Source organism: the organism of the source record quoted next, unplaced genomic scaffold (assembly GCF_019419815.1).
Source record: "Pyrus x bretschneideri cultivar Hongxiangsu unplaced genomic scaffold, Pyrus_bretschneideri_v1 Contig54, whole genome shotgun sequence".
NCBI lineage: Eukaryota > Viridiplantae > Streptophyta > Magnoliopsida > Rosales > Rosaceae > Pyrus > Pyrus x bretschneideri.
In genome coordinates, this window is record NW_025999792.1 from 280,966 (window position 1) to 307,677 (window position 26,712).

General features: G+C 38.6%; 1 protein-coding gene across 2 annotated transcripts; it reads left to right on the forward strand.

The window, feature by feature from the left end:
* The first annotated feature begins 931 nt into the window (after positions 1-931).
* Positions 932-26,420, forward strand: LOC125470887 (protein REDUCED CHLOROPLAST COVERAGE 2-like). 2 transcript variants are annotated; one of them, XM_048570643.1, is made up of 23 exons: positions 932-1,271; positions 1,370-1,580; positions 1,918-1,979; positions 2,466-2,558; positions 3,018-3,090; positions 18,781-19,092; positions 19,183-19,247; positions 19,330-19,461; positions 19,572-19,613; positions 19,711-20,235; positions 20,322-20,479; positions 20,674-21,187; positions 21,273-21,335; positions 21,433-21,534; positions 21,838-22,158; positions 22,278-22,370; positions 22,452-22,553; positions 22,647-22,885; positions 22,968-23,151; positions 23,239-23,370; positions 23,468-23,580; positions 23,742-23,817; positions 23,912-26,420. In XM_048570643.1, the coding sequence occupies exons 2-23, from the start codon at positions 1,511-1,513 to the stop codon at positions 26,003-26,005; spliced, it is 5,565 nt and encodes a 1,854-aa protein (XP_048426600.1). In that variant the 5' UTR covers positions 932-1,271; positions 1,370-1,510; the 3' UTR covers positions 26,006-26,420. The 2 variants fall into 2 exon arrangements, with proteins under 2 accessions (XP_048426600.1, XP_048426599.1); XM_048570642.1 differs by having other exon boundaries at positions 932-1,580.
* Positions 26,421-26,712: the final 292 nt, after the last annotated feature.

The following is a 26,712-nucleotide window of genomic DNA, read 5'->3' on the forward strand; positions in this document are numbered from 1 at the left end:
ACATTTCTTAGGGTTATACTTTTATTAGAATTTCATACTATGTTTTGTGAATATGAATTAAGTTACAAAGCCAAAGGTTATAAAAAGGGAGGAGGTGCAGCCGATCTTTGAGAGATAAATATATACTTCATTCTATCACTTGTTAGTCATCGTGTTCTTATTTTCGTTTTCTTTGTTAGGTTCCATTCTTTTGGCTTCGCTTTAACTTTGTTATTATGAGTGCACACCTAGCAAAGTTCTTTGATTGTTTCTACTTCTATAGCTTTATTTGTATGATGGGCGATTCGGTTTGGTTGAAAATATTACATTTTCGTAATTAACGAGCAAGTTTTCTGAGGGAGTTCAGCTTAGATAAATAAGAATGATAAAAGAAAACACATTTATTATAGCAACTTTTTAGTCTCTCTTGACTTTTGAAAATGATTCTTCTTCTTTTAGTAGTATTAGTAAATGCATGAATAAGAATGATATTAGCTATTTGTAAATTTATTAGATTAACCATAAAACTCAATCACTTGTAACCTCTAAAGTATCACTAACTAATGTATATGTCAAACAGTAATTGGTCTGAAATTTCATCCAACAGGTCCAACTTAGGATGAGTTTTTTAGTATGTCCAAAACACAGACACATAAGCTATATATCATTATATCAACGAATGAGCAACCACTTGTATAATAGTATATGATATACCGTCTCATATTTTGCCACATGTAAAAATCTCTGCCGACTTAGGAAACTAGTCTTGGGCCTTTGAACATCCTACTGCGTGTTTCAAAATACAAGTACAACAAAATCCAACAAATCTAAGGGGAAGAAGACAGAGAGAGAGAGAGAGAGGTGATGAGGTGATAAAATGAGGGAGAAGGAAAACGAGAGGCCCGAAATTAATTGCTTACCCTTACGTTCTCCCTGTGTGCGGGTGTCTAAGGCGCTGCTTTGCTTACCTTATCCTATCCTTCTCTCTCTCTCTCTCCTCTCTCTCTCTCTCTCTCTCTCTCTGAGACAAACATACAGACTCACTCTCTGTGTCCCCATCACAGCACTCTCTAATCAAATCACTAAATTACGCTGGAGAATATGCCACTTCAGTACTTGTTCACGCTCTTCAATCCCCACCCACTCTGCCATGCCATGTAAAAGCTCCTCTTTCAGCTAGCTCCTCAAATCCAACACAACCCAATCCAATCCTATCCTATCCTTGTTCATTTGTTAAAAAAGAAAAATATGAGAAAAACATAAATACAAATTTCCAGCTGGTTTTCAACTAAGTACGTTAGAGCCACTAACCCTTTGGATTTCTGTTTGGTTTTGCTGGTTGATTAGTTGAAGGGTGGGCGGACTGACGGAGATTTCATTTTCTTTCAAGAGTTTTGGTTCCAAGAGAGAGAGACTGCAGTTCGATACGTTCAATTTCAAAGTCATAGTTATCATCGCATCGCTAAGGTTATTAATTAGAAGGAAGACAAAGCAGCAGCAGCCACAGTATAGTAGTTAGTTTTGGTGGACAATGGCTCCCAAGACTGGCAAGGCCAAGCCCCATAAACCCAAGGGAGACAAGAAGAAAAAGGAGGAGAAAGGTTCCTCCTTTTTTTTCCTTTTCTTTGTATTATTACTTTCAATTTCTTCTCTTCATTTGATACCATATGTTATCTCTTCTGTAACTCTTTTTCTTTGTTTGTATGTTTTTGGTCTAACAGTATCACTTTAATTTTGTTGGTGTTCTTTGCTGTGTGTGTATATATACATATATGCATGCATGTATGGATGTATGTATGTATGTATGTATGTATGCATACAAGTAGTTGACAGTAATTAAGAAACGCAAATACACTATTCTTTTCATTTTTCAAATAGAGATTATGTACGTGTTCTCTCTTAATGTTATTTAACTCCATTGCTTACTAATTCTTGCAGTTTTGCCTACCGTAATAGAGATTAGCATCGAAACACCAGATGAGTTACAAGTAACTCTCAAGGTACGTAAATAGGTATTTTGGACTTGTAAATACATAATCTACCTTGATTGCATTTCATCACCTGCTGGCCATTGCATTTTAGGTATATGGTAGTTTGCATATATGCACAAAGTTATATTAGTTGGTTGCTAATATTATAAAACACAACCTCGTTTTAAATCTGCAATGTAATGCATCCACCTGTTTTTAAACATTTTTTGTTTATTTTATATTTAGGTAAACAATGATAGACTGTTCGACAAAATATAATATCACAAACATTTCAACAAAATGTTATAACGGAAGATGATGTCATACGTCTTCATAATCTAAACAATATATTTTCATGAAAAATGTAAAAAAGTAAATTTAATTAGACAACATAAGCAGCCTTTGTGTAACAAAGTAAGTAATTTGGGTTGGAATAATTTGATCTTCTAATTATTATTTTTGTAAAGTTTTTTTATGTGTTTGGTAATTGTAATAAGACTGTATATGCATACATAGGGCATCTCTACGGACAGGATCCTGGACGTGAGAAAGCTGTTGGGAGTCCACGTGGAGACATGTCATTTGACCAATTTCTCCTTATCACACGAGGTAGCCTCTCCCTCCTGAGTTCCATTTTGCATCCTTTTCACTTGCACTGCGTAAAGTACCTTGTGCCACCGGGTCCCACCTTTCATTTATAGTGATTGGTGATTGGTGATTGGTGTGATATAGGCAAGCATATCATTTAATTCCCATCTCACCCATCACGACTTTCATGTTCCTTTTCATCTGAGTCAACTGAGCACAAAATTTAAATTTTTAAAATTTGATTCAACGATTATAAATAAAAGATTTTATTAAAAATTATAATAATTTTAACCGTTGAATCAAATTTCAATAGTCCAAATTTTGTGATCAATTAGCTCAGGTGGAAGGGATGCGGATTGCAAAGAGGATCTCTTTCCAAGTTTTTATTCTATTGTGACCGTGGGATGGATGGGACGTGCTCCTCCATTTCCGATCGCCACCGTTCGAAATTGACATCGATTGTGACGAAATCCTAATCAGGTGCGAGGACCCAAACTCAAAGATTCGGTCGACATCCTCTCCCTCAAGCCCTGCCACCTCACCATCGTCGAAGGTAGGTCCATCCAACCGCTCTCCATTGCTAGCCTATTATACAAGACCTCCCTATATTTTATCAAAACTAGTAAGTTCCTAAATTTGAAAATTAAATTGTGTATCAATTAAACAGAAGAAATTCTTGCCAAAATAGAAGAAAACCATGTTACAAACCATAAATCACATACCAAGTTTAATTCTTTTAATGCATATTTGGTTTAGATATGACGCTAGGTTTTGCTAATTCACCTCTTATTGAGGTAAAAGAACCAACTTGTACGCTTATAAAGTTGGTACCTATGCCACAGATACACAAATTAATGTGTGTAGATAAAATTTATAATCTAAAATCAAGATATAAAATGTCACACCCGTCCAAAACATCGTATTTTATTTCCTGATATCAAAATATTACGAAAATTCTTTTGGTGGGCTAAGTGGAAACTCTTCGTGGATATCTAAATACTTTTCACCTATCTCTTTCTCGTCTTTCTAGAGAGTACGTGTCCTTACGACCACGTGAGCGCAAACAAGACGTAAATTTGATATGCAACGAATTATTTAAACACAATTCACAATCAGGAGGGCAAAATGATAATTTTACACTCATAAATCAACAACTTGTTTTTCGAGATAACAACAAGCTCTTAATGTTGCAGGCTACAAACTGTGATATTATTGCCTTACTTGTTGGACTTATTAACAAATGGGCAAGTGGACCCGTTTATTTTAGTTCCTAATTAGGCTAGTGCCTAATGGACTTATTGTTTGACCCACGCACATATATATTCTCATAGTTCTCATAACTATGACCAAGTGGGTGCAAGCAAAACAAAATTTGAACTTATGATTTTACGAAACACACAACGCAAGCAAGGGTAAATTGGTCATTTACATTTATTGAAATTATCTTATTGTCATTTTCTTTGGTTGGAGTGGTGCCAAGTGGGGGCCCACAACATTGCCCGTGTACCCTTTCCAATTCCGACACTCTCTCTGACTTCCCTCATCTTTCTCTTTCTTTCTCAGCACTCTCTAACCCACTCCTCCCTATGAAAACATAGAAAAAGGGAAACAACCACCACCTCGAACTCGCTCACTCCGGCAATCGTCACCAACATCCCTTGTTTCTTCTCTTCTCCCAAACTGAGAAACAAGGACAAAAACCTCGAGCTAGAGTCCAAACCTGAGGGATCATGATTTCCAATTCAAACTCAGAATTCTCCGGTTACTTTCTACCATTCCCGGCCAAGATAAGCCTCCGGGTAACCATTTTTCTCTTCCTCTCGTTGTGTAGATAAAGATTTGTTTATTGGATGTGAAATAGATGTGTCTTGGCGCAGATGAAGAAATGGAAAACCCACAGCTTTTCGGTGAGACTGTAGATTATTGACCTTTTTCAGACCGCCTCTAGCCACCAATTGAACTCCCAATAAGTATAATCGTATTCCTGTTGTTCCAAGCTTCAATTTGATATATAAATTGTTGACTTCAAGATTTGAGCTTGGAATGAGCCATGGAAAATCTGCCCAAATTCCAGCCATTCTCAGGTTTTCAAAGAACTCATATAGTTGTAGCTCGGCATGTGGCGGTAACGTAACTCGGAGGTATAATGTTCTATAGTCGGCGACCTTTTGGCTGCCCAACTAGCACGTGGGAGAACTTGGGGTCCCTCCTTAGGTTTCTCAATGTGCAGAATCCAAATCTACCTTCTGCTTTCCCAAATTTGACTATTTTAATATAGTTTCTCCAATTGTCGTGTTTTGTACAAATACGTGAAATTACTTTTGTCTTTTTTATTTACTTTAGTGGTTTTGTATTTAGGTGAAACATATCTCAAGGACCTCTGAGACCCACACATTGCACACACTTACTTTAGTTACCTTAGATTTTATTTTATTCAAACTTTTCCGCATCACCTTCACTTTATGGCTTCATCACCTTCTAGGTATCGACCATCACAACTCGATTCAAGTGTCCAAGTAGACATTCCAGGTCGGGGTGTGTCAGTTTGGTATCAGAGCATAGGTTCAGCCAGTCTTGCATTCATCACACACTTGTAAACACTCTTAATTCTTGATCTTTAATGCCAGAATTATGCCTCCTCGTCGAGCATAGACCGCACAAGTTTTTCCTAATTTTGGCCAATTCAGAGTGACTATTGCTAATGCTATTCAGACGACTTTCCACCAATCTCGAAACAATGTTTTGGAGACTACCTCTGGTCTTCAAGTGAATCGCTTTTATGAAGACCCCAAGTAGTTGAGAAGATGTTATGCACCATGCAAAAGCAGGCAAACTTCCCCAGTTGATCAATGGATCATGACAACATCATAGTTCCTACAAGGACTAGCAAAGTCGTGGCAGAGGTATGAGAAGGAACAAATCCCGGAAAACAAAAGATAAGACTAGGATAAATTGAAGCAACAGTTTGTGAGTAAGTTCTTGCCTCTTTAGTACAAGACCTAGAAGAGGGATGAGTTCATGAACAAGAAGCAGGCAGATTTTGGCAGCTAAGTACCACCAGAAGTCTAATGATCTGTCCGTTATTGTCAAGCCATCAGTACCAACCCTTCAAAAATACTCCACCAGTTTAAGAAAGGGACTCACAAGCAACTTCGCTCCTTGGTAGCATCTACACTATGTACCACATACAAGGAATTCTACGAGGCTTTACTTCTTGTCGAGAATTCTGAAAATGGCCTGAGTGACAATATTGGTGTTGAAGGTAGTAGGACTCAACGAAAAAATCGGGAAGCGATCTTTTTTTGGTCACCGACAGAACTTGTCTTTCAAAAAAAGCGACTATAATTCCATATCTTCTAAATGGGGATTGGATTCCAGAAAATCCTTTTGTGGGGTAAATCCAACGACAATTCCTGTTTCCGTCCTCAAGGCAGTTCCAACAACACCAATGCCTAGAATTACTTCTGATGCAACACTCGTCAGTATATTGAGTGTAGGCAAGAAAGTACAAGTTATTACACCTATGGTTAGCAGGAATATCTGGCTAACTAGTGTCATCATAAACAATAGAATCAACTCATCAAAGCAATTCCCTACCAGCAACCTTATAGGATCCGACCCTTATCACTAGCTAACTTATAATGGTACTATACACTATAAGTACAACACTATTCAATATCCAAAAGCTGTCAACCATTGTCCAAGCGGTATGATTCCTTATAATGGAAACACAAGGCAGTACTAGGTAGTCATGTCTCGGTGCCATAATTCTGGTTCATAGTGGTATGAAGATGGATAATACTATAATACCAAGGAAACGTTAGGTAGCAATGCATTCGACAGGTAGGCTAATAGAGGCAATTAGGGTCGAGGAAATCAAAATCGTGGAAATAGATGAGAAGGTCATGCAGGAGGATAGCAAACTCATGACCATGTCAACGATGTCACTTACTAGGATGCTCAGAATAATCTCGACGTAATCACGAGTACGTTAAAAATTCTTGGCCATTGTCCTGGAGTTTTGATTGCTCTGGGTGTAGCCCACTTAGCCATATCACTCTTATTTATTCAAATGACTCTAACTCAAGGTACTCCTATCAGGTAAGACATGAGAATCGCAATGCCACAAGGGAAAGTCTGCTATGTCCAATAGGAATCCAAATGATTCACCATTCTAATTGCCAACCAAATGATGCCAGTTAATCTCATTCCATTAGAGATTGTAGGCTTTGACGTGATCCTAAGGATGGATTGGCTACATCAGAATTATGTTTTGGTGGATTGTTGACAATGACTTTCGAACGGATAAGCATGATTGTGGTCACTTTCACAGACGAACATAGGAAACTAAAGCATAAATTATTATTTGCCATAAACGTAAAACGAATACTAAGAGAAAGCTGTGAAGGCTTCTTAGCTCATGTCATAGTAGAAGAAAACAATCTGATACGACTCGAAGACATACATTCCTGACGTCCTTCTCAAAGATATATCTGAGATACCTCTAGATCAAGGAGTAGTGTTCACCTCGATCTACTTCTAGGTACAATACATATCCCTCTTATCACCTTATCATATGGCTCATGTAGAATTGTGAGAACTAAAGGCTCAGTTGCAAGAACTCATAGATAAGGGACTCATCCAACCTATCACTTCATTATGGGGAGCTCCAGTCCTATTTGTGAAGAAGAAAGACAGAATTGTGAGGTTGTGCATCGATTACAGGTAACGATTAAAAACCGTTATCCTTTGCCTTGAATTAATGATCTTTTCGACCAACACTGTGGAGCCCGATTCTCAAAAATCGATCTAAGGTCTGATGTTTATTAACCGAAGATCAAATTTGATGTTCCTAAGGTTACATTCAAGACTTGATCTGGTCGTTATAAGTTCCTTATGATGTCGTTCAGGTTTACAAATGCTTCAATTGCTTTCATGGACATGATGGACCGATTATTCCTCTCTAGCTCGGCAGGTTTGTGATAGTATTTATCAACAACATTCTTGTCTACTCTAAGAGTGAAACCAAACATGCCAAACACCTATGATGGGTTCTAAGCAAACTCAAGGAGGATCAACTATACACCAATTTTAGCAAGTGCTAATCCTGGTTCAATCAAGTGTCTTTCTTGGGACACGGGCTCTCAACATATGGTATTCTTGTTAATCCTCAGACGGTAGCAACAATGGAAAATTTGGAGTGTCCACGAAATGTTACCGAGATACAAAATTTTCTTGGTCTTGCTGGCTATTATTGGTGTTTTGTTAAGGATTTCTCGCCCATAGCCTTATGTTCACAAAGTTGGCCAAGAAAGGAGTCAAATTCGAATGGGACAATGAATGTGAGTAGATTTTTTTAGCAGGTAAAGTATTGTCTCACTCAAACCCCTATCCTTACACTTCCTAACAATAGTGGTAACTTTGAATTCTACACTAATGGTTAGCCAAATAGTTAAGGCTGCGTGCTGACACAACATAGTGGGGTAAGCGCTTATGCTTCCGTTAGCTAAAGCCGCATGAAGTGATCTACCCTACCCACAATCTGGAGTTAATAACTGTTGTCTTTGCCCTGAAAATCTTGTGGCACAATCTCTATGAAAAAATGTGTTGAATCTTAACCAATCATAAACATCTCAAGTATATCTTCACCAAGAAATAGATTAACCCTAGGCAGAATCGATGGATGAAGCTAATCGGGGACTACGATTGCACCATCGAGTACCGCCCCAGTCATACTAATGGAATGGTTGACATCCTCGATAGAAAATCTTATAGATGGTTTAATACTCTTTAGGCCTGTCATATTCCACTTCTTGCAGAACTTAGGAGCATTAGTTGGATGTTAGATATTGATGATCAGGGAGTTTTGTTAGCCAATTTTCAAGTCAGGCCTTTCAACTTTTGGCCTATGATGAAAAAGAAAATTTCTTAGTATGTAAGCAATTGCTTGATTTGTCACCAGATAGAAGCAGAAAGAAAGAAACCGTACAAGTTTTTGCAGTCACTTCCTATATCTGAATGGAAATGGGAGAATATCACCATAAACTTCCTATACAAATTGCCTCGTACACATTGAGAGATGGTATTTTGATGATTGTCGACTGACTCACTAAGTCAACACACTTTATGCCAGTTCGTGAGAGCTACATTCTAGACCAGTCAACATCTTTTTTTACTATGTCTGCAGTTTCACCTCTAAATTTTAGAAGATATACACATTCTAGTCAGCCTTGGCACACATCTACTCTACAACATAGCTGACCATTCTCAGACGGACGGACAATCTGAGAAAGTTATCCAGACACTAGAGGATATACTGAGACCTTCAGTTCTTCAATGTGTAGACACACACTCTACCGAGCGAGTCTACGAAGTTGGTGAATAGGTGTTTTTGAAGCTATCATCATGGTGATTCTGCATATCAGTAAGAGCTATAAAATTAAATCCCTGTTTTTCGGTCCTTACTAGATTTCCAAGCAAGTTGGAGAGGTTGGGAGATTACGAAAATGCCCGTGGCAGGCTAAGTGAAAATCCTACGTGTACATCTAAGTTGTTTTCACTCTTTGTCCATTTTCTTGTATTTCTAGATAGTACATGTCTTTACAAATAAGTGAGCGTGAGTGAGATGTAAATCGAATGTACAAAGAACTAGACGTAAATCCGACGTGTAGTGAATGATATACGCACATTTGACAATGAGAGAAAACTAGTAATTTTGCACTCTTGGAAGTCGACAACTTTTTTTTTAAGACAACCGTGGACTGTCAGTGTTGTAGGCTGCAGATTGTGATACTGTTGGCTTACTCGTTGGACTTGTTAAACACGTCGTCAAGTATAGCCATTTATTTTAGTACCTAATTAGGCTAGTACCTAATGGACATTGTTTGGGCTTGAACCAAACACACACATACACACATTCTTGTATCGTTCTTCACTACAAACGCGTGGGCACTAGCGGAATGTAATTCAGACTTATGATGAAGATTTTACGAAACACAGTGTAAGGGCAAATTGGTAATTTCAATAAATGTGAAATTATCTTATTGTCATTTGCTTTGAAGGTTGAGTGTGTGCCAAGTGGGGTCCACACCTTTGCCGCGTACCCTCTCCACTTCCTCACTCTCATTCTCTCTCTTTCTCACTTCCCTTATCTTTCTCTTTCTGTTTCTATTTCTCTTTCTCTTTCTCTTTCTCTCTCAATGATCTAACCCTCTATACTCTGTGAAAAGATGAAAAGACAAAAACAAAACAACCACCACCTCTACCACGCTCACATTGGCAAACTTCACCACCATCCTCCATTCCTTCTCTTTTTCCCGAACCTAGAAGCAAAGACAAAATATCGAGCTAGAGTCCAAACCTGAGGGATCACGACCTCCTTTTCAAAACCAGAATTCTCCGGCGAATTTCTACCATTCACGACCAAGATAATTCTCCGGTGCCGGCGTCGACCTCAGTGGCACACATGAAATTACTTTGGTAGTTTCGTATTTGTGGCGGCGTGTGGAGAATATAGTTTTTCCAATAGTCGCGTTTCGTACAAATACATGAAATTACTTTTGTCCGTTTAATATTTACTTTAGTAGTTTCGTATTTAGGTGAAACATAGCTCAAGGACATCTGAGACCCCCAAACTACGCACTCTTACTTTAATTACTTTAGGTTTTAATTTGCACTTTTCCACATCACCTTTACTTTATGGCATCTTCACCTTCCAGGTGCTAACCAGCATAACTTGATTCAGAGTCCAATTAAACATTCCAAGTCGGACTATGTTTTAACCCACAAAAGCTCATGTATACAACTACAAATGATACACAAATTGATTGGTAACTATACCAGAGATACAGAAAATTGATAACATAAAATATCAAATATCACATAGATTAACTACATAAAAACACATGTATAAGATTGTACAAGAACATTCATCCTTAGTGAGTACCTTATTTACTGGTTTTTTAATTTGGTCCAATCAAAAGATGTCACGCTTTCCTTGCTTTTCTATGAAAAATTAATTAACTTGTCTATTCCTTTTATACAACGAAATATGTGTTAAAATATCATTGGGCTAAAATAAAAATGTGAGCATATAAAACGCTTACTAGTGAGTACCTAAGTATTATCCAAATAAAGTAGCCAATACAATGAATGAAACAAATAATAATTTCTTTATGAATAGAATTTGTCAACTGACACACCCCGACCTAAATCAAGGCACGTTGGCCGTCACGTGAGGATGACGTAGCCATGTGCACAGTGCGGAAGCAAAAGATAATAATTAAAGTACGAATAAATAAAACCCAAACTACTAAATAAACTAGTTAAAGTAACACACTAGTGTGAAACTAAGTGTGATAAACATAATCAAAGCACAAAAAACCTAAGTGCAGTCCAAAAGAAGGAAAACTAATTACACCACACCCAAAGGTGATCCTACATTTGGGATGTTCTATCAAAACCACCGTCAAGTCCTCGTGAACCACCAAAGCTGTTTCTAACTAGAACATGGAGGGGCGCAAAACAGAAAGTGTGAGTGGGCAAAAACAAAGCTTTTCAAAATCATTTCATTATCAAAATTCTAACCCCTCTCCGTAAAACCTGTATAATTTCCCAAAAAATAGAATATACACATATATAGAAAACATGTTCAGAAATATGCCATGTCGAATGCCTCCACATAAAATGTATGTAACCCAGGTAATGTCAATCAATGCAAGTAACATGTCAGCCGGAGTCACCTAACGTGACCTGTATGGCTAAATCTAGAGCTCAAATCCCCAACTCACTAACTATACCTGCACACGAGTCAGAACCACCTAAAGTGATTTGTACGATAGAACTGGGTGTAAATAAATACGCTAAAGTGCTACGATTATATGAAGACCGGGCCAATAATCACGGGTCACCTATGAGTCGGAACCACCTATAGTGGTCTGTACGACAGGACTGTGCACCTAACTTGGATCCAAGATGAGCGTGTGGTGCAGGAGGTGAACATCACGTGAAGGACTGTGCCCTACTTTGGGCAGGAGCACTAACATTGGTGGTGCAGGTTATGAGCTCTTTATGCATCTCACATAACCATTAATTCACAATCATAAACCATAAACTTACCTGGCACTTACCTATGCGTCCGCAGCACCAAACATACATATATGCAACTATTAATGCATAAATAAATAGGCAAACGCTATGCATGGCATTTAAAACATATAAACATTCCATTTCATTTTCTGGGAAAAACCACAAATATATAGGTATATACAGAAAACCAAAAGCCCACTCACTGATATGTGGAAGGGTCGTAACCCCTTTGCCTCGAGTGACTACGCTCATCCTCAGGATAGGTCTCACCTATATGCGAAACAACTATAAAAACGTCAATTTAAAGCACATAACCAAAACTAGGTAATAACTTCTCATACAATGCTCAAATGGGGTGTTTGGATACACCAACATGATCTACTCAACCTCACAAACATCCCCATATTTTTAAAATAATTTTTTGACCTCCCATGCGCCGCCACGCGCCTGCCAAGGCACGGCTAGACGCGCCGGCCACGCACGGGCACGTGCTTGGCACACGTGTGGTAACCCTAACGGCATTAGGGAATATTCCATCCAAAAATGGAATATACCGTTATATATACTTGACGCTGTTAGTATATTCCGTCAAAATTGATGGAATATTTCTTGTCTTCTTTGGTCAGTCTCGCTAGCCGTCGCTATCCGCCACCGTCAGCCCCACTGTCTGCAACTCGAATTCTCGCTGGAAACTGGAAAATTTTCAAAACTTCATATCTTCTTCATTTCTCAACCAAATTCCATGAAATTGGTACCAAAATGAAGCTTACAACAAGTAGAACAAAACCTTACCACTTTCAAGCCCTAAAATTCATGGAATCTCGCTGGAGAAACTTCGCAAAATCTGGCCAACCTTAGAACTTGCTATCCTGATGTCCAAAATCCTTCAAAGTTGTTCCCTGAGCTTCGTGAAAGTATTCTAAAGCTCCCTAAGACCTTAAAATCCACTGAAACCTTTGCAATGATTAGTGCATGAACAATGCATGAAAATTGGGTTCTCGGGTTCTAGGGTTTTCGAGGGTTTCAAGTTCTAATAGTGGTATGGATGAACTCAGGAGCTTGCAAGGAGTTCGAATCTTACCTTCTAGATGTCGATCCGTGCGTGAAAGGTTGGTTTTGAAGTTCATCCGTACACTTGCAAAGGAAATGGAAGAAAATCCGAGAGAAAGAAGAGAGAGGGAGTCACGGGAGTGTATAGTATGGGTGTATGTGTGTGTTCTATAAAGTTAACCACCAAAACAACAAAACAACACACCAAAATGCAAATATCCACCAAGGACATTATCACCATTTCACACCTATTGTACAATTAATTCGGGACGGGCTGCCACATCAACTACATAAATTCAATATATAAAAAATCAAAGCATTAACATGTGCCCATTAAAATCTGCCAATAACTAAAGAAAACAACATTAATAAAATGTACAAACAAAAACCCACTTATGGAACTATGCATGAATGGCATTTGTCGACATTAGTAAAATGTGCAAAAAAAAGATAAACAAAACAATCAGGGATGAAGCCAGAAATTTAACTAAGGGGGGCACCTTAAAAAATTTGAGCTTTTTTTTTGGATAAATAAAGCTAGTTCTTTTACAAATGCTGAAAACATTAATTATAAAATGTCTAATTTTATTACTCTATTGTCTAATTTTTGTCTTTAATTGTTGACAATTTAATGCTCATTTGTACTAATTAACTAAATACGTGCAACTTAACAAGGTTTAGACATTAGTGCGTGATAAAAATATATAAGACAGAGAAGCATTTAAAAACTAAAAGAGGATTTTCATTATTTTAATATGATTAATTAATCTGCAAAGTAAAAAAAAATGGCAATGATTAATTGAATAATTTGTAATGAAAAAAAATAGGGATGGGAGGGGGCATGTGCCCCGACTGGGCCTTACCTCCCTCCGTCCATGAAAACAATACAATAGGGGAATTAAATTCATATAATAAATCATGAGCAAATTATGTGCTTACTAGTTGTGGAGAGGATTAAATAGGTTGTAAAATTCACTCAAATTTTGAATTAGCTCCACTCTTAACTCATCACCTTACAAAAGGAAGGTTTACTTACGTGAAATGTTGGTTAAGGATTTAATTAGAAGATACATGATTCTTGGGTTTATTTCAGTTTGATCCCTTAGGGTCTTCTTGATAACTATTTTAAATAATGAAGTCTAACTGCATTTTTATATTAAGGGTTGGTTTGAAATTATGGTGCTTTGAAAAAATTAAAAAATCTAGAACACTAAATGATGTTACATATTATATTCAATACCACATTAATTATTTATTTTATCTCATTGGATGTTATTGAATATATTGCATGTCACACCAGGTCGTCTTAAAATGTCTTACAAATATGTAATTGCCTATCAGTACTCTTTGGTTTTTATTTTACACTTTTTATAATTGAGATAAGAGAAAAAAATATTGGGTGGGGGAGACTAATAAAAATATGAAAGAGGGAAGAAGAAATATAGAAAATTGAAAACAAAAGTTTAAAAGTAAAAACATGAATGATTGTTGGTTTTGGGGTTTTAATTTTTTAATGCGTGCCTATATACATTTCTTTACATATTTCTTCCACTCTTCTATATAACCTCAAATCCTAAACAAATTTCATCGGCCCAAGAAATGACGACACATGCACTAAAGTGAAAATAGTTGGCAACCGCCCCTAGGGTTTCGTTTGCTCTTAACCCTTACGTGGAATAGGTAGTAATTGCAAGAGGGGACGCCGCCTATAAATCACGCCTGACAGAGGAGACACCTCTGTTGAGCAAGCGTGCTCTCCATGTCTCACAGGATGGACTCACTTTACTCCAAGGTACTGGGCCATCCTACCCAGAAGATCGTGGATGTGCTCGGTTGGCCGAGTAAGGTCCAAGATGTTCTCCACGATCCCAGAAAGGCTCACAGGTGAGGTTAGCCTAGAAATGGTTGAAAAGGCAAGAAGTCCAACATGATTTTCATAATATAATGATCCCAATAATCATGGTCCGCATACAGGCCATGATCACCGACGGTCATCCCTAATAGGACTTTCAGTTGGTGCCCCTTATCACGTCTAACATAGTCAACCGTTGTTCACTAAATCAGCAAGATAACATTGGGTTTAAACCAACAACTTAGGGAGCGCCACATGTACCCTAATGAATCATCTTCAAGCCCATGGTAGTCTCTATATAAAGACATGTTCATTTCTATGAGAAGGTAACTGTGCCTAGACAAAGAACGCGTTGGTTGTGATTCATTCTACTCAATTAAGTCTAAGTTAGGCATCTCGCCTTTGCTCACACCATATCGGTGTGACAAGGTCTTGTCATTTCTTCCTTGGTTACTAAGACACTGGAGATATTTCTTCCACTTGTGGGGAATTATTTTGTCAAAATTGGTTGTTTCATTGGGAGCTTGTTCATACTCATAGCCATCTCTCAATTCTGAGTATAGAAAACTTCAGGGAAAACAATTTCCAACCCTAGCACTATCGTTATGGTACGTACTCGGATTAATAACGATTTAGGGAAAAGCTCTCAACTTCCTATGGTCCTACCTAGCAAAAAGAATACAACCAAACCCCTCTTCCAAATCATGTTCCCATTTTGGAAGTACATGTTATATATCAATTAGGATCCACCTCTACTGTGGAGAATTGGGTCGATTCCAAGGCCAGAGGTTTCCCACAACCATGGTTTAGTGGTTTGGGGGTCGAAAGTGCTGATGGGATTTGATGTTCGGATAGAACTTCTCATCACCGCCTCCTGCATGCAGAGGTAGGAGCTTAATCAAAACGAAAACAATGGTATTCCTGAGAAGGTGAATCTACTCAAACCTCCTTTGCGAAGGCCCGGTCCAAGGAGAGGCAAATTAGGACCTTAACTTGAGGTTATGAAAAGAACTTGCTCATAACGTTGGGATCTGCGTAGGTTCCCCCTCTGGACGGGCCGCAAGATAGCAGAGCTGCAACAAAGGTGCCTTACTCCCTCAATGGGGAAAAGTAAGGGGGCATGAAATGATCCCAATAGTAGAAAAGTTGTAGGGGACCCATGGAACCTCGCACCACAGCTCTTTCCAGAGCTTTTTCAACATATGGGTAACTCAATGAGGAGCTGTAGTGGCAGTGATGTAGGGGCCATTCGCAGCAATAAGGTCTTATTCCGGTGTCAGCCTTTAGTGGAGTTAGTGAAGATGACAAGTCTAACAAGAGGGTTAGCTTCTTTCCCATAGGACTCAGAAGGCTTCTCTACAAAAGATGTAGAGGAAGAATGCAACGTGATCAACACCCAAAAAGGTAGAAAGGCTGATTGAGCAACACCATAGACAGATGCCTACTTTTTCTAATCAACATGAAAAAGAATAGAGAAGGGACATGCGTACGTAGTCCTCCTCTATGTTTACTAACAGGATTCTTAGGACTTGTTGACTAGGCATTCCAAGAAGTTTTCTCTCCCTCACTTCAGGATGTTCTCTGGGAATGATGAACCAATGGTGCATCTAACGCATTATAGAATTGCAATGCTGTTGCTGTACCAACATAAATATGCATTGATGTGTAAGATAATCCCTACTACTCTAGAGGGAATGGCTATGCAGTCGTTCAATGACCTGCCTTTTTGAACCATTGACAGTTAACAAGAGCTGAGATCAAGTTCTTGACTCAAAATTATGTTCTATAAGGACATAAAGGAGAAGCCAAATCGTCTCTACATTGAGGCTCAATGCAGGAGAGAGCCTAAGTAGTTACACTTAGAGGTTCAAAGCCTAAAAGGCTAATATTAAGAACTATGATTGTTGCATTATAGATTGAGCCTTCAAATTGAGGTTACCTACTGGTCATCATCTTTTCAACACCTAACTAGAAGAGGACATACCTCTTATTGTCCTTGCCAGATAGACTTGATAGGACTAAGATCATTAATATTATGATTAATAATCTGCCACATCGTTGTTGTGTAGAAGAGATCAAATTCACCCCAGACAGGACGAAGATCATTCAAATTATGATCAATAAACTTCTCACAGTAAGGTTTAGCGAAGAAGTGATGCATCTGGAGTGGTTGGCTAACGTAGTATTTGTCAGCAAGAAAGGGGGACAAGTGGAGACACTACGTAGATTTCACAAACTTGAACAAGCATTGCCCAAAGGACAACTTTCCTTAGCCAAGGATAAAAACAACTTGTGAATTCTACGTTTGGGAATCACCTCCTAAGCTTTATAGACGCATATTCTGGGTACAACCAAATCAAGATGCATGAGAAGGATAAAGAGAAGACCTCTTTTATATTTGAAAGGGGTACATACTGCTACAAAGTCGTATCATTCGATCTAAAAAATGTTGGTGCCACATGCAAGAGGTTGGTGAATCGAATTTTTAAAACCTCATTGGAAAGAGTTTGGAAGTGTATGATAGAAAACTGAAATGAAGTAATGGTATTCATCTTTATGTATTTCAGATAGGGATTTGTTTACAACATGAAAAGGAAAAGAACAGGTAAATTAAAACAACTAGCTCTCTCAAACCCAGTACAATGATAAATGAATTATATATACACAAACGTATGAGACCTAAACTATGCTTAATAGTAAGTGTACGACATGCTTGTCAAGAGAAAAAAGAGTAGAGACCATATTACTCACCTTATCCTCAGAAAGTACTATATGAAACTCAACCCTTAGAAATGTACTTTTGGAGTGTCTTTTATCAAATTCCTTGGATGCCTAGTTTCATAGAGAGGTATCAAAGCACACCCAAACCAAATAAAGGCAATCTTATAGATGAATTCCCCTTCAACGAAAAAGGAGATTCAAAGTCTTACTAGCATAGCAACAATGCTCAACCAAAAGAGGACCTATAGGGGTGGCACCTTTCCCGTGGCATTTGGAACATAAGTCGAGGTCCTCATACAGCATGTCATCCGCATTATCCACAATAGCGTGACAGATGTGGACTTTAGTACCCAAAATGGCTACTAACCTAAACCTTTTGGATGAGAACAGAGATACAGCTCTGGTCAGGCAAGTCCAGTACGGTAGCTGGGCTCTTAGTTATGAGTCACCACGACTCAACAAAAGATAAAGAAAAGTTGGGACCTAACTAGGAATGAACCTACATAGTTGAGCAAGCTTAGGGCAGATGAAGCTAGCCAGAGAATTTTATAGCTCATTGACATTGTCATGAGCTAGAGGAGAGTGGCTTCTAGACGGAGGTGAACCCATGGGCATTTTAGGGCTCCAGTTTGAATAAGGACCAGCCTCCGTCTATCCACGTGATCTTGCAGAGTAAGATTCGTCAGTTTGCCTGAGGACCAACCTTTGTCTGGTTGTGGGATCTTGCAAAAGAAGAGTTGTCACGACCATCATTCTCAATCTTTGTTTTCAAGTTGTGCATGTGAGGGTGTTGTTACTAGAGTGCCTCTAGCGCCTTTTATCCAACATTGGAACTTCTTATTCCTCATTTTATTCTGACTCTCATCTTCTCCAAAGTCATGGACGACCAACATGCTGTTGAGAATGGCCTTGACACGGTCCCACATGCTCGTCACGCCTCAATTGATGGACTCACATTAATCAAGGGTTGGCCATCCTACCTATCAAGGTAGATGTGCTAAACATATAAAAGCATGTAAATTTCTATGAGAAGGTGACTATTCCTTAACCTAGAAATCAGAGGGAATTTGGCTCACACAATATCGTGTGACAATGTCTTACTTATCTTTTCTATCTTGGTTGCAGGAAACCAAAGCAATTCTATATATGCTTGTGTGGAATTTATTCTCAACAATTTATTTTGTTTTTAAATGGAATAAACTAAAATTGAGATAATTATCAAACCATCACTTTCACCCAAAAAAAAAAAAAAACCATTACTTTAATTCGTAGATATGTTTTTGTTTAGTCCGTAAAATTTTTTTTTAATGGTCCCTGCATTTATATATGCTATAAGAATAGACTCTGATTTCCATTAGACTCAAGGGCACTCCACCATTAACTCTATAGAATTTTGTAACTCATATTACTCGTTGTTGCCATTTGAGAAGCAAAGTGGAACACCAGTAAAATTTAGAAGGCAAGTTTGTAATTAATTATATAACTTTCTAATAATTATTTTTTAATTTTTTGTTACTTTGGTGATGGCCACAGATGACTACACAGAAGAGCAAGCCGTGGCACACATCCGGCGACTGATGGACATCGTCGCTTGCACGACATCTTTTGGTTCGTCATCCGCTTCTTCACCTAAAACGCCTGGCCGATCAAACTCAAAGGGCGACGTACCGCAGCACCAAAACGACGACGGGCCCAATGCAGATGCAAGAGCCAAAGTTTCGGGTTCAATTTCGATCGTTGATGCCGAGTCAGCTGCTGCCTCAACCGTGTCAATGTATCCTCCTCCAAAGCTCGGGCAGTTCTACGACTTCTTTTCCTTGTCTCACCTTACGCCTCCTCTCCACTGTATGCTTTCCTTCCTCTCTCTCCCTCCCTCTAGAATATGATGGTTTTGTTGAATGTTTATACTTAATGAAGTTGGTGCTTGTTTTGCAGACATAAGAAGATCTACGCGTCCGTTCCTTGAGGATAAGACAGAAGACGACTTGTTTCAAATGGACGTACGCGTTTTGCAACTATATGTGTATTTTTATTTTAAACTTGGGTTGAGTTGATAATAGTATAGTATTTGGTGAATTGCAGATTCGGGTTTGTAGCGGGAAGCCGACGACAATCGTGGCTTCCAGGAAAGGATTCTACCCTGCTGGAAAACGAGCTCTAATAGTTCACTCTTTGGTTGTTCTTCTTCAGCAAATTAGTAGGCCATTTGATGTTGTATGTTCGAAACTATTTCATGTTTTTAATTAGGTGTTTATTTTTTATTATTGTATTTTACTGTTTTGTTGTTAGTTTAAAATTAATTTTTGTGTGGTTGTTGGTTGCAGGCATACAACGCTGTTATGAAGGCTTTCATTGAGCACAATAAAGTAGGTTTTTAGTGTGACCATATATCAATTCAAACTTACATACGATGAATAGGAGAAGAATATTTTACCAGAGCTTGTTTATTATTTTTGATCGCAGTTTGGAAACCTTCCCTACGGTTTTCGGGCAAACACATGGGTTGTCCCTCCAATTGCTGCTGATAAACCGTCAGTTTTCCCATCACTTCCTTTGGAAGACGAAAACTGGGGAGGAAGCGGAGGTGGTCAGGGAAGAGACGGTAAACATGATTACAGGCCATGGGCAAAGGAGTTTGCCATTCTAAAAGTAATGCCTTGCTCAACATCAGAGGAGAGGCAAGTGCGAGACCGCAAGGCTTTTTTGCTTCACAGTTTATTTGTGGACGTCTCTGTTCTTAAAGCTGTTACAGCAATTAAGCGTCTAGTTGAGACTAACCATTGTGCCTTAAATGATCCCACTTTTTCACTTGTTCACGAGGAAAGTGTTGGAGATTTAATCATTAAGGTGACCAGAAATATGCCCGATGCAAGTATAAAGGTAGACTGTAAAAACGATGGCAGCCAAGTTCTTGGAATTCCGCAAGAACAAGTTACTCAGAGAAACCTACTCAAAGGAATAACAGCTGACGAAAGTGCAACTGTTCATGTGAGTATACTGATAGTATTTTATAGTCCTACTTCTATAATAAAGTCAAGACGAAAAATATCGAATACTGACTTTTGGTCTTGTAGGATACTGCTACACTAGGTGTTGTGGTTGTCAGACTTTGTGGGTTTACGGCTGTTGTGAGGGTTTCAAGTGAGGTGAATTGGGAAGGAAAACCTGTTCCTAAGGACGTTGAAATTGAGGACCAGCTTGAAGGTGGTGCTAATGCTTTGAATGTTAATAGGTAATGCTTTATATTTTGGGCTTGCTAAGTGATTGGTGGAATGCCTTTTGGAAGAGTGTGTATATGTACATCCAAACCACAAAAACTTAAGGTAGTAGGATGTAGGCCAACATTACTTTGTGCACAACTAAACCACTAAATACTAACAATTACAACTATATGTTTCCTCTAACATTTACATTGCACTATTTCAGCTTGAGGCTGTTATTGCAACAGTCCTCCCTGCCTCAATCATCAAATGCGGTTATACGTACAGATTTTGAAAGTATACTTACTACTAGATCTCTCGTGAAGAAAGTACTTGAAGACAGTCTGTCAAGATTGCAGGATGGACCCACTAATAATACTAAGTCCATTAGATGGGAGCTAGGAGCATGTTGGGTACAACATTTGCAAAATCAAGCTTCGGGAAAAACTGAATCTAAAAAAACTGAACAAGCTAAGATTGAGCCAGTTGTTAAGGGTCTTGGAAAGCAAGGGGGGTTACTAAAGGAAATTAAAAAGAAAATGGATGTCAGGAGCAACAAAACTGACCAGCTGAAGGATGTTGTTGGGGTTAACAACCTTGATATGAATCAGAATTTTGATACCACTACTCAGGAGGAATTAGAAAAGCGAGATGTAGAAAAGGAAACTATTTGGAGAAAGATGCTTCCTGAATCGTCATATTTGCGCCTCAAAGAATCAGAAACTGGTCTTCACCTTCAGGTTTTCTAGATGCTTTCCCTCCTATTGGCGTTATGCTATGTAGTTTTCATGTTGCAAATGCGATAAATTGTGCTCATATTTGCAGTCACCCGATGAGTTGATTGAAATGGCACATAAATACTATGTTGACACTGCACTTCCAAAACTGGTTTGTTTCTAAACTCTACTTCTCAAACTCCCCTTTCTCACTTTATTTTGTTTGCCTTCAGATGTCTTCATCTTAGTAATTTTTGTCGTTGTGTTAGGTTGCAGATTTTGGCTCCCTTGAACTTTCACCAGTCGATGGAAGGACATTGACAGATTTTATGCATACTAGGGGTTTGCAAATGTCTTCCCTAGGACGTGTGGTAATTATTTTTCGAAGTTTCTTGTACATATTTGATTTGTTACTTCTTCTACTATAACAGTATGTTACCCCAAGAATGTCATTTTGCGCATCACCATGTATATCCTCTCCCTTATGTTTTAGTAAATGAGTAGTGATGGATGACCTTTTCAGAGTGTCGATAATAGCTCTCATCTTCTTTATGTTTAATTATAAAAGTGATTGAGCGAATAAAGATAATATGTAAGTAGTTCTATGTACATATCTTTGTTCATCCTAGATCAGATAGTGTGCAACTTGTCTTATTTTATCCGTGTCATTTTAGGTTGAACTTGCAGATAAGCTTCCTCATGTACAATCACTTTGTATCCATGAGATGGTTGTGCGAGCCTACAAACACATACTCCAAGCAGTTGTAGCAGCAGTTGATAATATTGCAGACTTGGCTGCATCAATAGCGGCATGTTTAAATATATTGCTAGGAACACCATCAACTGAAAATGGGGATGTAGATATTACTTATGATGATGCATTAAAATGGAAATGGGTGGAAAGTTTCCTTTTGAAGAGGTTTGGGTGGCAATGGAAACACGAAACTGTTAAGGATCTAAGGAAGTTTGCCATTCTCCGTGGATTGTCCCACAAGGTAAATATGAGCTGACCATTGGCTACTCTATATATATATATATATATATTTCATGTCTTAATCTTAGCTGCTTGAATCCCTGCATTTTGAATTATTGAAACACAATCACCATTCATCAGGTTGGACTTGAGCTTGTTCCTAGGGACTACGATATGGACAATGTATCTCCTTTTCGGAAATCAGATATAGTAAGCATGGTCCCTGTATATAAGGTAAACACTTGATTGGAAATTGGACTCTCAAGTTCCATTAGGAGTTTTCTGTTTGTATGAAATTGTTGCTTCTTTGGGCAGCACGTTGCATGTTCATCCGCGGATGGGCGTACACTCTTAGAATCGTCCAAGACTTTGTTGGATAAAGGTAAACTGGAGGAAGCGGTTAATTTTGGCACTAAGGTACGGAGGAAAGCATATTATGTTGTATACATATCTATTAATTTTCGGAAGGTAAGAAAGAATTGACCCAAACTTTGATATGAATTCTGGAAGGCACTCTCAAAACTAGTGTCAGTATGTGGGCCTTATCATCGAATGACAGCGGGAGCATATAGTCTTCTTGCTGTAGTATTGTACCACACTGGGGATTTCAACCAGGCGACCATCTATCAGCAAAAGGCATTGGATATCAACGAGAGGGAGCTTGGACTTGATCATCCTGATACGATGAAAAGTTATGGGGATTTGGCTGTTTTCTATTACAGACTTCAACATACAGAGTTGGCCCTCAAGTATGTATTGTATGCAGTGCTCTTATTATTCAATGTCATCAGATCTCATCCTAGTTATGGATTAACTTGTGATTTGTTTTAGGTACGTCAATCGTGCTTTGTATCTTTTGCATCTAACATGTGGGCCGTCTCATCCAAATACGGCTGCCACCTATATTAACGTGGCAATGATGGAAGAAGGTTTGGGGAATGTCCATGTTGCTCTTAGGTATCTCCATGAAGCTCTAAAGTGCAATCAAAGGCTACTTGGACCTGATCATATACAGGTTCTCTCTCTCTCTCTCTCTCACATTATTATTGCATTATTCTTCTGCTTTATACTAATTGGTAGCACGCATTTCTGGTTACTTCAGACCGCTGCTAGCTATCATGCCATTGCTATAGCACTCTCTTTGATGGAAGCTTACACATTAAGTGTTCAGCATGAACAAACTACCTTACAGATACTTCAAGCAAAACTTGGCTCTGAGGATCTACGCACACAGGTAACAACACTTCATAATTCATCTCATATTATTTATTTAGCAAATCTTTCTCCCACCTACAAACACTTCATAATTCATACATTGAATAATATTGTAGGATGCGGCTGCATGGCTTGAGTATTTCGAGTCTAAGGCTTTGGAGCAGCAAGAAGCTGCACGCAATGGTACTCCAAAGCCAGATGCCTCTATCTCCAGCAAAGGACATTTAAGGTAATTAATAACAAATATCAGAATAAAATTTAGTTAATTGACGGACCAATGCTCGATCCACATTTCTCTTCAAACCGTCACCCTTCTCCTATTAGCCATCTAATGCTTTCTACTTGTACTTCTTATCGAAAATATCCTCATATTTTGATCACATCAATCAGTGTGTCAGACCTTTTGGATTATATAACACCAGATGCTGATACGAAAGCGAGGGATGCAAGAAAAGCTCGTGCAAAGGTTATAAACATTTTATCTACTTGTAGTTTAATTTAGTCTTGCTCATTTAGTGGTTGTTTGCATGAAATATATGACAAGCTCTCTTTCAATTCAGGTTAAAGGAAAACCAGGAAAAAACGAGGCAATAGTCTCAGATGGATACCAGAAGGATGAAATTTTGTTACCAAGTCAGCTTGTTGCCGAGAATTCAGGTGATAAAGAGAACCAGTCTGCACCTCCATTTGCAGAGCCTAAGCATGAGAAAGTTGATTCAAGTCTACTGGATCAATCAATAATATTCGAAAAAAAAGATGATGCAGCACAAGATGACGCCTCAGATGAAGGTTGGCACGAAGCAGTTCCTAAAGGTCGTTCACCCATGGGTCGCAAATCCTTTCTGTCAAGGAGACCAAGCCTCGAAAAACTGAATACTAATTTTGTGCATGCATCCCAATTGTCACGATACCATGGAAAGCCTAATAGGTTGACATCTCCAAAAACAAGCCCAATTGAGCCTGCTGCTTTTCCTGGACCTGCTCTTCCCGTCTCAAAAAAGTTTGTTAAGAGTGCAAGCTTCAGTCCTAAGCCAAGCAACTCTAGCATGTCAGTTAGTGGAGGGACAGAGAAGCTCTCAAACCCAAGGTCAGCACCTTCTACTCCAGCTTCTATTGATAAAGTTACCAAGTCATCTTCTTTGACAAATCCAACCAGTGTTCAGTCAGCTGGAAAACTTTTCTCTTATAAAGAAGTTGCGTTGGCTCCTCCTGGAACAATTGTGAAGGCAGTGGCAGAGCAATTACCAAAAGGAAATGTTCCCATTGTACAACTTTCTAAGGTTGGCCAGGAGAAAACTGCAACAGATGTTACCGGTGAAGTGATACTAGTTAAAGATGTCGAGGAAGAGGAAAAGCAAAAACTTGTGGGAGAGAAAGTGGATTTGGCTCTTGAGGAAAATAGTATTGATGTAAAACATACAAAAGTGCAGAACTCTGTGGCAAAGAAATCTCTGGGAGTTGTAAAGCATGCTAGTGCTGGAGTACAAGTGGAAACTGAGATCATAGAACTGAAAACCACTGCATATGAAGAAGGACAAGTTGAAAATGCTGAAGTCATGGTTTCAAACGTTGAGATTTCTATTACTTCCCAACCCCCAAACGCTACTCAAAATGGACAATTGCAAACTCAAGCGCTGGACAGTTCGACCAAGGTTTGCCCTGATTCAGAACCTTCATTTGTTTTAACTGAAAGCACAACTCACTTTATGGAAGAAAATTCTTCCCTTTCGGAAGCAAAGGTTGAAGAAGATGGAAGTCCACATGATTTCTCTGAGGGTGGGATAGTTAAGCAAGGGCCAACTGATGGAGAAAAGTTAGATGAACCAGAAACTAGAAAAGAGACCACCAAGAAACTTTCTGCAGCCGCACCACCATTCAATCCATCCCTAATACCAGTTTTTGGTTCAGTTCCAGTGGCAGGTTCCAAAGATCATGGAGGGATTTTGCCCCCACCAGTAAATATTCCTCCTATGCTTACGATCAGTTCTGTTCGTAGATCACCTCATCAGTCAGCAACAGCAAGGGTTCCGTATGGTCCACGATTGGCTGGTGGATATAATAGATCTGGAAGTCGGGCTTCACGTAATAAACATGTCTTCCACAATGGTGAGAACACAGGGGATGGAAATCACTTTAGTCCACCTAGAGTCATGAACCCACATGCGGCAGAGTTTGTACCTGGGCAACCTTGGATTCCCAATGGCTATCCAGTATCTCCTAGTGATTTTTTGCCTTCCCCAAGTGGTTATCCCATGTCCCCAAATGGATATCCATTGTCGCCTAATGATATTCCAGTGACTCAAAATGCGTTCCCAACATCTCCAATTGGTTCAGAAGAGTCGTTAACAATTATAAATGCTCCACTTGGTGTTGAAACAAATATTAAAGGTGAAGCAAAAGAGAATAATGATATGTCTTCATTAGAAGTTGGATGCGAGATGCAAAAAATTGAAGAAGAGTTGCAGAAAGAAGAGTATGTTGATAATGTAGTCTCGCATTCTAATCTTGAAGAAAAGCCTATTGAAACATATACGGTTGTTGATATTGATGTAGCAAAAGAGATCAGCAGCAAATTAGTGGTTGAGGAAAATCCAAGTAAATGTTGGGGAGATTATAGTGACAATGAAGCTGAGGTCATACAAATTTCTAGTTGAAGAGATGGATCGTCTGAAGAGATTTTTCCCACGAAGCATGTGGTATAACTGACTGAAACCTGTCGACTGTGAATACTTGTGATACAGTTTTCTTTCTACAAAGTTGAAGGATAAATTTAAATGGAACTGAGTTCGTAAGCTGAAAGGTGAAAGAAACATGACATGACTACGGAAGTGTTTGTTGAGTACGTAATTCAGTAGTAGATCATATTAATCTTCCAGTTCATTCAATAATTTCTTTTTCTTTTGATTTAACCGTTGTCTGTTTTCAATGGAATCAACCCATCGAATGTGAATCCTCATGATCGTGTATTCCTTGGGTGATGATTGCTTTCAACTTGTAAGACAATAAAGTTCAAATTCTCTCATGTATTAAGATTTTCCAGATATTCCAAATTTTTCGTTTTGTACTCAATTATTTGTTTTCAATCTCATGTATTATATGAATTTACATTCCATGAGTTTGTTTTTTATGCTTCTTCTCTTGAAATTGTATGCCAGCAACAAAATTGGAAAACAAGTAGTCACTAGTAGTCTAGTATAAAAAAGGTAGTAAATGTGTACCGTCGTCTGGTATGAAAGAAAAAAGTCATGTGAGGGTCATCATATAGCATTTGCCTTCTTCCCGAGGTCTGTGCATGACCGATTTCTTGGCCATTTTTTCAGAGCGTTTTTTAATCTCAATCCTCAACCAAAAACCACAATCT